Consider the following 12,050-nt stretch of genomic DNA (forward strand, 5'->3'; position numbering starts at 1 on the left):
TAGTCATAATCAAAGCAAACACGCTTAATTTATTAGGCCTTTACTGCAGTTCCAAAAAGCACGATTTTTTCCTTTATTGCGGTTACGTTTTTTCTTAAGAATGCGATTTTTGGGATCAAAAGGACGGAGAGAAGTTGCAACTGATGTAAAAATGAATAAATAATTAAATAAATTTCTTGTTCGGACAAGCAACCGCATTGAAATCAACAAGCATTCAACAAACAGACGACTTTATAAAGAGGCCACTGCACCAAATTCTCTAAAACCCTCAAATTTTTTCTCTCGTCTGAAGGGTTTTTTTCCCCCAAATGCTGGTCTAGAGGTTCTATTGGAGAATCCGCCCGATTGCCGCTGCCTTTGTCAATGGATTTCCAGAGCAAGAAACTCATCAATGATCCAAACGGTAGCAAAATTCCTCACTCGTTACTGTGCTTACCCATTTTTCTTCTGCATTTTCGTTTGGCTGATTTGTTGATGTATTTTCTGTTTCATTGATTGTTCTATCGTGTTGGCTCGTAGTTATGGGATGCTTGAGAGTGTGCCCATTTGTTATACGTACTCAATGGAAGTTTTGTGGCCTTTGACTTATTTGCGTCTGTTGTTGAAAGGGTTTGCGGATAATGCTTTATTAGGATTTAGGTGCTCTTTATTTGGGAATTGCGATTGCTCTTCGTTTCTTTTCTTTGCCCGTTTTTTTCACTCTGCTGTTGTTTTGTCGGATCGGAAAGAAATGCAAAGGACATACATGTACAAGATTGATAGGGTGTACGCTATCTCTTAAGAGTTGCTTGTTGTTTTGTTTGAATGGTAATTGCAATCAAGTTTTATATTAGATTTCCTTTTCCATCTTGGAGATAATCCTTTTTTTATTTTTTTTAATTTTTCTTGAAAGCTTAGATATACTTTGTTTCTTACAGTTGCGGCTGCTAGCAAGCTTGTCTTACTTTCCATCACAGATATAACTATATATCTCAATCGGAAAATAGGTGTGGAACATAGATTTGATTTATTGTCCTGTTGTTGCAGATGTAGTAACGGAATTCATTGAAGGATTGGTGGAAACTTATCCTGGTTTGCAGTATTTGGATGGTTTTCCTGATGTAATTATATTCACTTACTCCTTTTCTGTGAGCTTGGTACACCTTGTCTATTTGCACACGTTGCTAATGGCTATTGGCATACTGTGGTATGTAGGTTAAAGTTGTTATGCGGGCTGATGTTTCTGGTGAAACATACGACAAAGTAGCTGTGATATCAGGTTTGAATTATTGCCAACCTCCTTCAGTTTTTAGTTTCTTTGGTAGTGCCGAGTTACTGATATTGTTCAAAGTCAATGAGGTGGATCGTGCCTACATTTCCACTTCTGACACACATAGAATAAAATTTTATCGCGTCTTAATTGCGATATGAATAAATGATTTGCACGTGAAATTTAGCTGTATCTGTTTTTGTTTCTTACTTTCTTTTGTTAGTGTTGTCTTATTGTAGCTATGATCTCAGACTACTGTTAAACTAGAAGTTTCTGGCACTTCTGCAAACAATTATACATATTGAACTATACATTTATATTCGGTACAAGACTGAAATCCCAGAAGACCATAAATTTTATCTTATGGATGAGAACATTAGTTTTAGTATAATAAATCTAAATGATCATAAGATGTTCTTTAATAGAAAGCTTTTGAATCACTTGGCCCCACAAGCTTATGTTTTGGTAATTTAGCTGATCGGTTATAGTTCTCACTTAGAAGCCATTAATAGTAATATATCTACCTGCTGAAATTGTTTACGATCTTACTGGATAGTTGATTGTCCGAGGAAGCATTTATTAAGATAACATAGGAATAGATAAATGTTGGATAAGGATATGAAGAAGGAAAGAATCTGTGTCTGTTTAATGTCACAATTCATTATTTTTCATGGCTATAAAGGAACTGCTACTTGATTGTGGCTTTATGTTTTTGTTGGAAGTCCTATAAAATCTTTGATGATACTGATGGAAGTTGTGCCCAAAACAGGAGGTGGTAGTGGCCATGAACCTGCTCATGCTGGATTTGTTGGAGAGGGAATGCTGACAGCAGCAATATGTGGGGATGTTTTTGCCTCTCCTACTGTTGACTCCATTCTGGCAGTATGCCGCCTATCCATTAATCCTAATGATATTATCCCTTTTTAATCTAGATCATATCCTTTTGATGTGAGCTTTGTTTTTTGCATCAGGGCATTCGTTCTGTGACTGGTTCAAAGGGGTGCCTACTTATTGTCAAGGTATCTTTAATTATGATTTCATAATTGGCATAACTTATCATTTTGTTTTGATTATATTCTATTAGTTGCTTCACTTGTCTGAAAATTATGAACCTGCCTGCGGTCTATCTATGTTTTGCACTGAGAATAATATTAGATCGCATTTTCCCTGGCCTTATTTGGTTCCTGACAGAATTACACTGGCGACCGATTAAATTTTGGTTTGGCTGCGGAGCAAGCTAAGTCTGAGGGTTATAAAGTGGAGGTACATTTTCCTGCATTTTGAATATACTTATTAGTTACTATCAAACTTAAGTCAAATAATGCATGTATTCTGTAACTTGTGTTGATAGATGGTAATTGTTGGAGATGACTGTGCTCTGCCACCTCCCAGAGGCATAGCTGGGAGAAGAGGTTTAGCTGGAACTATTTTTGTTCATAAGGTTGGTTCTATATTTGGAATCATATTGCACTGTTCTCTGTCAATCTGGTCATGTTTATTACTGAGGCTCATGCCTGTGATTTAGTTTCCATTTATTTCTTTAATCAAGGCCTCTTTTATATTTTTCATAAACCTTATCCTATTGACAGTGGCATCTTATTACTTGGTTCTCTTCTGCATTTATTTCCCAGCAACTATGTCATTCCTAAGTATTGTGCTAGCCTCTCCTTAGTGCACCTGATTATATCCTAAAGTTGAGACTGTTAATATAAGTTCATCATAGATCTAATAAGTGCTTCAATTATTCATATGTCTACTGTTCTATGGCTTATCTGCCCCCTGATTTTCATATTATAGGTTGCTGGGGCAGCGGCAGCTTGTGGTCTCTCTTTAGCAGAAGTTGCTGCAGAGACAAAGAGGGCATCAGAAATGGTGGGTACAATGGGGGTTGCCTTGTCTGTTTGCACATTGCCTGGTCAAGTGACACCAGATCGCTTGGGCCCTGGAAAAATGGAGCTTGGCCTAGGAATTGTGAGTTTTTTTTTCCTACTCCATTTTGTTTTATTTCAACTGGTTGTGTATTTCACAATATGTCGGTGCTTTTCTCATTGTTATCACAAATGCATTTCTAATCATAGAAATTCAACTTGGAAATAGTGTTCTTTTGTGCATTTGGTTCCTGTTGGCACATTACTTGAAATGTTTTCTGTTTGCTTGTATCCCATATTTGGCAGCCAAAGGATTTAGCATGTGTAATGTAGTGAACTAGTTTCACTAGCCTCTGTTAGAAGTGTGACCAATTACCACATACTGAAAAATCCACCTCAATTTACTAATGACCTCAACTCTGCATTTTCTAGCATGGAGAGCCAGGAGCTGCTGTGGCTGATCTCCAACCTGTTGACATTGTAGTTACTCATGTCCTTAACCAAGTTTTGTCAACGGTATGCCACTTATTGTTAGACATGTATAATTGTTTTCTTGTCAATGCTGTATGCCCCTATGGTCAATTGTTGTCTTGGGTGATTCCTATAGTAAAATAAATTGGGAAATATGCTGTGATAAGCCTGATTTACCTGCAGGAAACAAATTATGTTCCCATATCACGTGGCAGTAGAGTTGTGCTCATGGTCAATGGGTAAGCCATCTCTAAGCATTGTGTGTTATTTATGTTACGATTTGAGTTTTTCCCACTCTTTAGTATGTTTTCCTTCTAGTTCCATTGCAAATATGACTCTAAATGTTTTTTGGTTACTCTATTGAGCTTTTTCATTGCTTTTGCTTGCAGATTAGGTGCCACTCCTCTTATGGAACTGATGATTGTGGCTGGTAAAGCTGTTCCTAAATTGCAGCTAGAGCATGGACTAGCAGTTGAAAGAGTGTATACTGGTTCATTTATGACCTCTCTGGATATGGCAGGTATGTTTTGACACTTATTTCCAACTATACACCAGTTCTGTTTTAACCTAGTGTTTTTGCAGGATTTTCAATCTCTGTAATGAAGGCTGATCAAAATATTTTGAACCGTTTGGATGCACCCACCAAGGCTCCAAATTGGCCTGTTGGTTCTGGTGGTTAGTAGACTCCTGCTTCTCTTCAATGTTGAGATTATTGGATGATGGAGATGGACACTTTTGTGAATATAGTTTTAACCTAATGCATTAATATGATTTCAGGTAACCGTCCACCTGCCAAGATTCCTGTTCCTCTCCCTCCATCTCGTTCAAAAATGAACAATGAGGTAATTTTCTTGTCATATCTGAAATGCAGCCTTTGGGTATCAACCTACCCACGGCTGCCTTATAATGGGTCGGGCTACCCACACACAAAATAGTAACAATGCCCTTTTTTAATTTAAAGCCAAATGGCAGTAGCCCTGCTTTTCTTTAAGTCAAGTCCCCTATATCATGTACTTACTGTAAGTTTACTGCAAAATGTATTTAGACAATGAGTCGGCCCGAGCAGCTTAGTCCAAATGGGCATATTCTTGAAGTGGCTATTGAAGCAGCAGCAACTGCAGTCATCAATCTCAAGGACAGCTTAAATGAATGGGACAGTAAAGTTGGTGATGGAGACTGTGGATCAACGGTGAGTGTGCGAGTATCTTTATGGTATATGTGCTCCCCTCCAATCTTTTTAAGTCCGTGGATTTACAAGTTATGTTTTTGATCTTTTCTATGTCGTAGATTTCTAAAGGTGCTTCTGTCATTCTTGAAGACATAAAAAAGAGGTGAACCCCTTGTTTGATCTATAATGCTCCTCTTCAACACACTTTGTGTTTCTCTATTTCATTTCTCTCTTTGTTATACTGTTCAGCTTTCCTTATCTGCTTTGTTAACATCCTTTTTTGAATTCTCTTCTTTCCAGTTATCCACTGAATGATCCTGCAGAAACTGCCCGTGAAATCGGATGTTCCATCAGGAAGGTCATGGGTGGAACAAGTGGCATCATGTGAGATACTCCTCTTGTCAAGCTCCTTCATGAGAGATTATTGATATTGTAGCATTAAAATGGTGACAAATGTTCCTTCTGCCATTACAGATACGACATATTCTTTAAGGCGGCATATGCGCATCTGAAAGCAAATATGTCTTCTGGCCTCACAGCAGTACAATGTGAGATGACATAGCACACTACTTGTCTAAGTATTAAATTTTGTGCATTCGAATCTACCATAATTGAAGTTTCTTTATTTAGGGGCTGGTGCTCTTGAATCTTCCATTGATGCGGTCAGTAAATACGGTGGTGCCAAAGCAGGGTACCGCACGCTGTTGGATGCACTCATCCCTGCAGCGACTGTTCTGAAGGAGGTCAGAACCAATAATAACCTCACATGTTTCTCAGCAGTCATCCAAAGCATTTAATTTACTAACAGACCCATATGTTCAGAAACTGACAGCTGGAGAAGATCCTGCCGAGGCCTTTATTATATCTGCTGATGCCGCTGTAACCGGTGCTGAGTCAACCAAAAACATGCCAGCACAGGTTGATCTTTTGAATAAATGAACAATCTTTAAGCTTTTATGTGTAATTTTGTGATGACTCTTTATATTAGTTACTCATACTAAATTATGTGCAGGCGGGTAGGTCGTCGTATGTCTCGGCTGATATTCTAGCAACGGTTCCTGATCCCGGGGCCATGGCTGTAGCTTGTTGGTACAGAGCCGCTGCAGTAGCTGTGAAGAATAAGTATCATCAGGCTTCGTAACAATGGATATGGATGGCCTCTAACATGAAAACCCTTCCGGCACATTTCATTTTTTTCCCCCTTTTTTTTTCTCTGGGTTGAGGAAATTCATGAGCAAATTTTTGTTCCTTATTGTGAGCTTTCCGCTTATGCAGTCAGATGCGTAAAAGCTGAGAGAGCTTAATCTTCATCTCTTGTCTTGTGCTCTCTGAAGTCCCAATGTAGAATGAATGCTGTTTATGCCTTTCCTTGATGATGATCAAACACCTGTTTTAGATGAATCGCGCAAATAAACATACCATACCAAGATGCTGCCCACGATTACGGTTTTAAAATGTCGGAATCAAAGAATGTTTTGGGCCCCAAAATAGCTCCGTTTTATGGTAGCCCATAATGAAATAAACCTTAAACAGAAAGGGTTATAAATGCCAGGTAAAATGGATAATCTGTGCTTTCATGGCCGCAGTGACAGATAGGGAAAGCCTCCGATGAAATTGATCTGGCATGGGTTGTACAGTGATGCGTGACATTTGTACCCATCATATATATTTCACGGATATTCTGAATTTAAACCAAATTTCAGTGAATATTCATTACTGTAGAGTGCCAGTTCCCCCCTTCCACCTCTTCTCCTCTCCCCTTCCCAAGAAGGCCTGCAAATCTGTCACAGAAGGGGCGAGAACAAAACCCTAGAAAGTATCGGTTTTCCATTCTGTCAGTGCCTTTTCTCCCTCCTCTGTATTCATATTCTCTGTTTTAGTACATTTTTTGTTAATGTTGTAGCCCGGGTTTTGCTTTTTTTTGCTGGTTATCGTCTAAATCTGTTGCGTAGATTATTTGGCGTCCCAAGCACGCTGCATTTCTTCTCTCTGAATTTTCTTAACATATATATGTATCGACATTGTTGTGTCCGATTCTGTGCGGAGATTTATGTGTTAATGGCTGTGTTTCCTGCGTGATTTTCTTGACGGATATTTTTAAGAACAGCGTTGCATTGTGTGGATTTGTTTCGTTACTTTAGATGTTGTCCTGGAGTCTCATTTTGTGTTCTTTTTGATGACACAGTGTTAAGTGTATTGAATTTTGTTTTCATGTGGTGAAGCGAGATGGATGGAGATGGAAATATGAATCTGAGGAATTGGGGATTTCTTGAACCCCCAGGGAGAACAGTTAACAGCCATCTAGGGCTTCAGTTGATTTCCCCCATTGTCGAAAAGCCCCTTTTCGGTGGAGCTTCGCGTGACCTTCAGCAAGCTCCTCAGTTGCCCGTCATGGCCTCCACAAACGGCGGTCCCTTCCATCACCATCGCGTCGGCGGCCTGTCTGAGTCATATGTTCCAATGGATTACTGGATGAATGCCAATCGTGAAAAGTACTTCAGTGTGTTATCTGGAAATCATACCCATGGCTATTATCAATCCAATTATGGAGCTGCTCCTTCACCAGAGACGTCAGCTGCTCAGTCCATACAAATGCCTCAGCAGATTCCTCTACCAAAAAATGAAAATGATGTCTCCAGAATGGATGTCTCTGAGGTACAGGATGATAATGGTTGTGGTGAGGCAGTGGTGAAGAAGAAGAGGAGTGGTAAAGTTGCAAAGTGTCCTCCAAAAGAGAAGAAACAAAGGACTACAACTCCACGGCTTCCAAAAGCCGAGACCAATTCTTCAGCACTTATTGCAGGGGCTGCCAAAAAGCATTCTGAAGTTGTGATTATTAATGGAGTCAGTATGAATATCTCGGAGCTCCCTGTTCCAGTTTGCTCGTGCACTGGGACACTGCATCAATGCTATAGGTGGGGATCCGGTGGTTGGCAGTCGGCGTGCTGCACGACTGGTTTGTCTGTGTATCCATTGCCAATGAGCACAAAGCGACGTGGTGCTAGGATTGCTGGCCGTAAGATGAGTATTGGAGCATTTAAGAAGGTGTTAGAGAAGCTTGCGACTGAAGGTTATGATTTCGCCAGCCCTATTGATCTGAGGAGTTATTGGGCGAAACATGGTACAAACAAGTTTGTGACAATCCGGTAAAAATTTTGTCGCGGGCTCCTAGTGTAATGTGGCGCTTCTTTCCCTGGTGTACATTAGTCTAAGCCCTGGTCGGACCGAAGAGTTTGTTAGTTTTTTAACTGGCAAGCTTCTTAAATTCAACATCCTGAAACATTCGAGATAAGATTTTCTGGATTTGTTCGTATCTGTAGTTTGAGAAAAACCATGACTCAGTTATTTTGTTTTGCAAACCAGGGATGGGAATTATATGTTTTGTGCAAGTATGGAACTTTGCTGTTTTCTTATCGTGATCTTGTTTGCTGCATTTCGTTTCATTCCTGATTTACCGTATATTGAGATGCTCATTGATAGAAGCGTATTATGGTTGTAAAAAGTGAACACTTGCGATTACCAATAGCGATAGCGAAGCGCAATTAAGTTTCATTGGGGAATCGCAAGAAATATTGGTGCAAACATGACATAACTAATCAGTCTCAGGTTCATTAGAATCATATCACTTGTGCATAGATTCAATATCCAAAATTTCCTGCTGTTGTTTTTGTTGTCTAATTGTTTATGATCACAAACTATAGAAGCTTTTCCTTACTCATGCCATTAATATCTTCATTCTCATGTCTTACCACGTCTGGATTATTTCGATTGGCTTTAATCTGCATCCCATTTCTTGCCTAAAACAAATTTCAGCTGTGCATATTCAAATGCATTCAGCCACATATAAAAGTTGACTACACTTGATTGAAAATTTTCCATTAGATTGATTATCTATTCCTTGATTGATTGATTGATGGGTCAATTTTCCATTCATAGTCTTTGTTCTTTGATTAAAGTGAGGTCGTTGTAGGTAATTTGAATGAGGGGTCAGTTTCTTTGGTCCTAAAGTGGACACATATATATTTATTTGTTTATAACAGGTCTCTTCTCTCATGATTATTATGCATTAGGAATCTTGGTAGATCGTCCTTACCTCCATTTTTACAGTAACTGATGGAAATGGATTGTATCTGTGGATAATGCAAGGTGATTTTGAATCACCAATTTTAGGCATGATGTCATTAAAGTGGGGCTTGATTTGTCTGTGGTCCTGAGTAGGGATTTTTGTTCAGATACTAATGTTTTGAAAATGACCATGTTTGATGTTGGAGCATGTGAAAATACAGTTTTGCCCTTCCCCCAACATGTATTAAGATCTCTTGTTGCATTTCTTTGCCTGTTAACATCTTGAAATGAGAAATTGCAGCATTATAGGCCTAAATAAAGTCCAACCATTTGAATGATATTATTGTGTATGTCTTGTACCAGTCATCTTTTCCCATTTATATTTACTTCAGTGTTCGTTAATGATCTGAAGGTTCCATTGCTTTGTTAAGGAAAACACTTGTAATTCAAAAAGCACAGGTATGACAGAAGTTTCATGATACATTGAAATGTCCCTTCAATTTAATTCTATATTTAATATCACTTTTAATTTCTTCAACTGCAATGCCACAAATGTGTTGCCAATATTTTATTTCCACTGGCAGTGATGATAATATCATTTGTATGCATTCATAGAGACAATGAAGTTCTTAAAGACATGCCAGGCTACAGCAGTGTAAATGTATCTGCAGAAATATTCCTCAGGGCCAATAATTTAATAGGAGACTGAAGCGTAATTTCGAAATTCCGGAGGGTAAATTTGTCAAAACGGCAATGGGATTGAGAGAGCAGAATGCTACAGTGAGATGATTAGACAGATAAATGAGATATGTTTAGAAACAGACAAATATTAGGCCACTAAAGATGTATAAATACATACATGCACTTGGCCTCACAGTCTTCTGGTATTTCTGCATGCAAAATTCACTGTGTTTTTGTCCCTTTGTGAGGATGTTTTATTCTTACAATAATCAAACTTTGAACCATAAATTGTATCGTTCGCAAAATGCCCTGATTTACCCTACCCCCAACCCCACCCCCCTTTCTCTCTGTCTGAGTGAATGAAAGGAAGAAAGATGTGACCCTTTTTGGAGGATACAGAAGCTGAAAAACTGAAAGCTGATTGTAGTACCCAAACCACCAAAGTTGTGACCTTTTTCCTTTCTTTCCTTATTGTTAATTTATTTTTAAATATATAATTGATTTTATGCATTTCCGCCATTGTTGTAACAGTGCATGCTAAGAAGCTGTGTTTGATGGTAAGCAACGTTAACCCTCTCCCTATTTTGGAGCGCTTCCCTTCGCCGGAGAATGGAAAACGGAAAAGACGACCCGCCGGAACTCCAGGTAACACGGCGGCGATGGGCTGACGAGAAATTGGGAAGGAAGTGGAACAGTACTGAATACTATAATTTAATTTAATTTTTTCTTGCTCGGTGGTTGCAGATCCAGATGCGGAAGTGGTTTTCCTGTCGCCGGAAACCCTCCTGGAATCCGACCGATTCGTGTGCGAGATCTGCCAGCAAGGATTCCAGCGGGACCAGAATCTGCAGATGCACCGGCGGCGGCACAAGGTGCCGTGGAAGCTGCTGAAGCGGGAGACGCCGGCGGCGAGAAAGCGCGTGTTCGTCTGCCCGGAGCCGAGCTGCCTCCACCACGACCCCCGCCACGCCCTCGGCGATCTGGTCGGGATCAAGAAGCACTTCCGGCGGAAGCACAGCAATCAAAAGAAGTGGGTCTGCCAGAAATGCTCCAAAGGATACGCCGTTGAGTCGGACTTCAAAGCTCATCTCAAAACCTGCGGGACTCGCGGCCATTCCTGTGATTGCGGCCGCGTCTTCTCCAGGTAATTAATTAATTATTAATTAATTATTACATGCATTCTATATCTATCTATATATATATATCATATATATGATATGTATGTATATATATGTGTATATGTATTCTTGGAAAGGGCTGCAGGTATTGTAGGGATAGTACTGTGTCTTTTCATACAGATTTCTGTTGGATTCAGTGCAGAATATTTCGCAGATTCAATTGTTTTTGTGCACGTCATATCATGATTTGCTCAAACCAGATCGATGAAGGCGACCTAATACCTTGAAAATTTAGGTTTTAATTTTGACGCATGTAGCCGTTCCCAATTTTGAACCCTAAATAATTCTATATATTGATATTGGCTTTTCTGTTTTAAATTAATTCTTGGATTTGTATAATCGGTGCTTCTTGAATTATTGTGCAATTTATTTCATCAAATCTTATTTTTTTTTTTATGTATTTAAAAATTAGGGTGGAGAGTTTCATTGAGCATCAGGATGCTTGTAGCTTGGGGCGGCTACGGTCCTCCGGCTCCAGCTGTCTACAACCGCCGGCGGCTTCCTCCGTCGGTCCATCGGCGGCTTACGCTCCCTCAGCCGGACCAGTCATCTTCCCCGACTGTCGGCAGCCTCCGAATCTCGAGCTTCAGCTTCTCGTCAATGGCAGAACAACTGGCATCGACGTGTTAGGCACCTCCACGAAGAGCACCTTCATAAATGGCCTCAGCCAATGCTCGCCGAGGGGGAGGAGCACCGCCGCCGGCGAGAATCTAAGGCCCACCGCGGCGGCGAGGATTGTGAAAGAACAAGCGCAGGAGCTGCTGAAATTAGCGATGACGGAGAAAGCGTGCGCGGAGGCGGCGCGGCACCAGGCGAAGTGGCAGGTGGAGCTAGCGGAGCAGGAATTCTCCACCGCCCGGCGGCTCCGGCAGCAAGCTCAGGCGGAGCTGGAAAAAGCTCAGGCGCTGAAACAACACTACTCCACGAAGCAAACCAATTCGATAATGGAGATAATCACTTGCCATTCGTGCAATCACAAGTTCCAGGAGACGCCGGCGGCGGTTTCATGGCAAATAATGCTTCCAGAACCTTCTTCTTCATCTTCTCCGGCGAGCAAATTGATCGGAGAGTGGGAAGCACGAGTTGCGTAAGTTTCATCTTCTTCAATCGTACGCACTTAATTAAATAATAATTTAACATTAATTAAGCGTATGTACCTAATTTAATTTCATCTTCATCACGTCTATGGTTTGATCTATAACGAACCTATATCTGGTACTGTAATCTATTCCATCCTTTTTATCGAATCATGTAATTACATTATAATGTTGTTTGTCTGAAAATGGAGCTACTCCAGACCAGACCAGACCAGGCATTCAAGAACGTCAGCCCTGCCACATTAATAATTACTGTCTGTAAGCACCACGTGT

The 12,050-nt window shown here is 40.2% G+C and overlaps 3 protein-coding genes across 5 annotated transcripts; all 3 read left to right on the forward strand.

The window, feature by feature from the left end:
* The first annotated feature begins 207 nt into the window (after positions 1–207).
* On the forward strand, positions 208–6,153 carry LOC127239434 (putative 3,4-dihydroxy-2-butanone kinase). Its single transcript, XM_051257584.1, has 20 exons — positions 208–403; positions 1,027–1,100; positions 1,195–1,258; positions 2,019–2,131; positions 2,221–2,268; positions 2,441–2,512; positions 2,601–2,690; positions 3,047–3,220; positions 3,550–3,633; positions 3,772–3,827; positions 3,978–4,108; positions 4,171–4,263; positions 4,366–4,430; positions 4,634–4,777; positions 4,876–4,919; positions 5,057–5,140; positions 5,231–5,304; positions 5,387–5,499; positions 5,579–5,674; positions 5,769–6,153. Exons 1-20 carry the CDS (start codon positions 364–366, stop codon positions 5,895–5,897), a joined length of 1,788 nt encoding a protein of 595 aa, XP_051113541.1. The 5' UTR covers positions 208–363; the 3' UTR covers positions 5,898–6,153.
* Positions 6,154–6,270: 117 nt separating this feature from the next.
* Positions 6,271–8,189, forward strand: LOC127239477 (protein BASIC PENTACYSTEINE2-like). Of its 2 annotated transcripts, none has more exons than XM_051257664.1 (2): positions 6,271–6,590; positions 6,942–8,189. In XM_051257664.1, the coding sequence occupies exon 2, from the start codon at positions 6,983–6,985 to the stop codon at positions 7,904–7,906; it is 924 nt and encodes a 307-aa protein (XP_051113621.1). In that variant the 5' UTR covers positions 6,271–6,590; positions 6,942–6,982; the 3' UTR covers positions 7,907–8,189. The 2 variants fall into 2 exon arrangements, with proteins under 2 accessions (XP_051113621.1, XP_051113612.1); XM_051257655.1 differs by having other exon boundaries at positions 6,979–8,189.
* A 1,601-nt stretch (positions 8,190–9,790) lies between these two features.
* LOC127239465 (zinc finger protein SHOOT GRAVITROPISM 5-like) lies at positions 9,791–11,946 on the forward strand. 2 transcript variants are annotated; one of them, XM_051257634.1, is made up of 4 exons: positions 9,791–9,945; positions 10,034–10,147; positions 10,247–10,646; positions 11,093–11,946. In XM_051257634.1, coding segments are annotated over exons 1-4 (1,194 nt in total). In that variant the 5' UTR covers positions 9,791–9,944; the 3' UTR covers positions 11,772–11,946. The 2 variants fall into 2 exon arrangements, with proteins under 2 accessions (XP_051113591.1, XP_051113599.1); XM_051257642.1 differs by lacking the exon at positions 9,791–9,945 and having other exon boundaries at positions 9,952–10,147.
* Positions 11,947–12,050: the final 104 nt, after the last annotated feature.

This window comes from Andrographis paniculata, unplaced genomic scaffold (genome assembly GCF_009805555.1).
Source record: "Andrographis paniculata isolate CXL003 unplaced genomic scaffold, ASM980555v1 Contig18END, whole genome shotgun sequence".
Taxonomy (NCBI): domain Eukaryota; kingdom Viridiplantae; phylum Streptophyta; class Magnoliopsida; order Lamiales; family Acanthaceae; genus Andrographis; species Andrographis paniculata.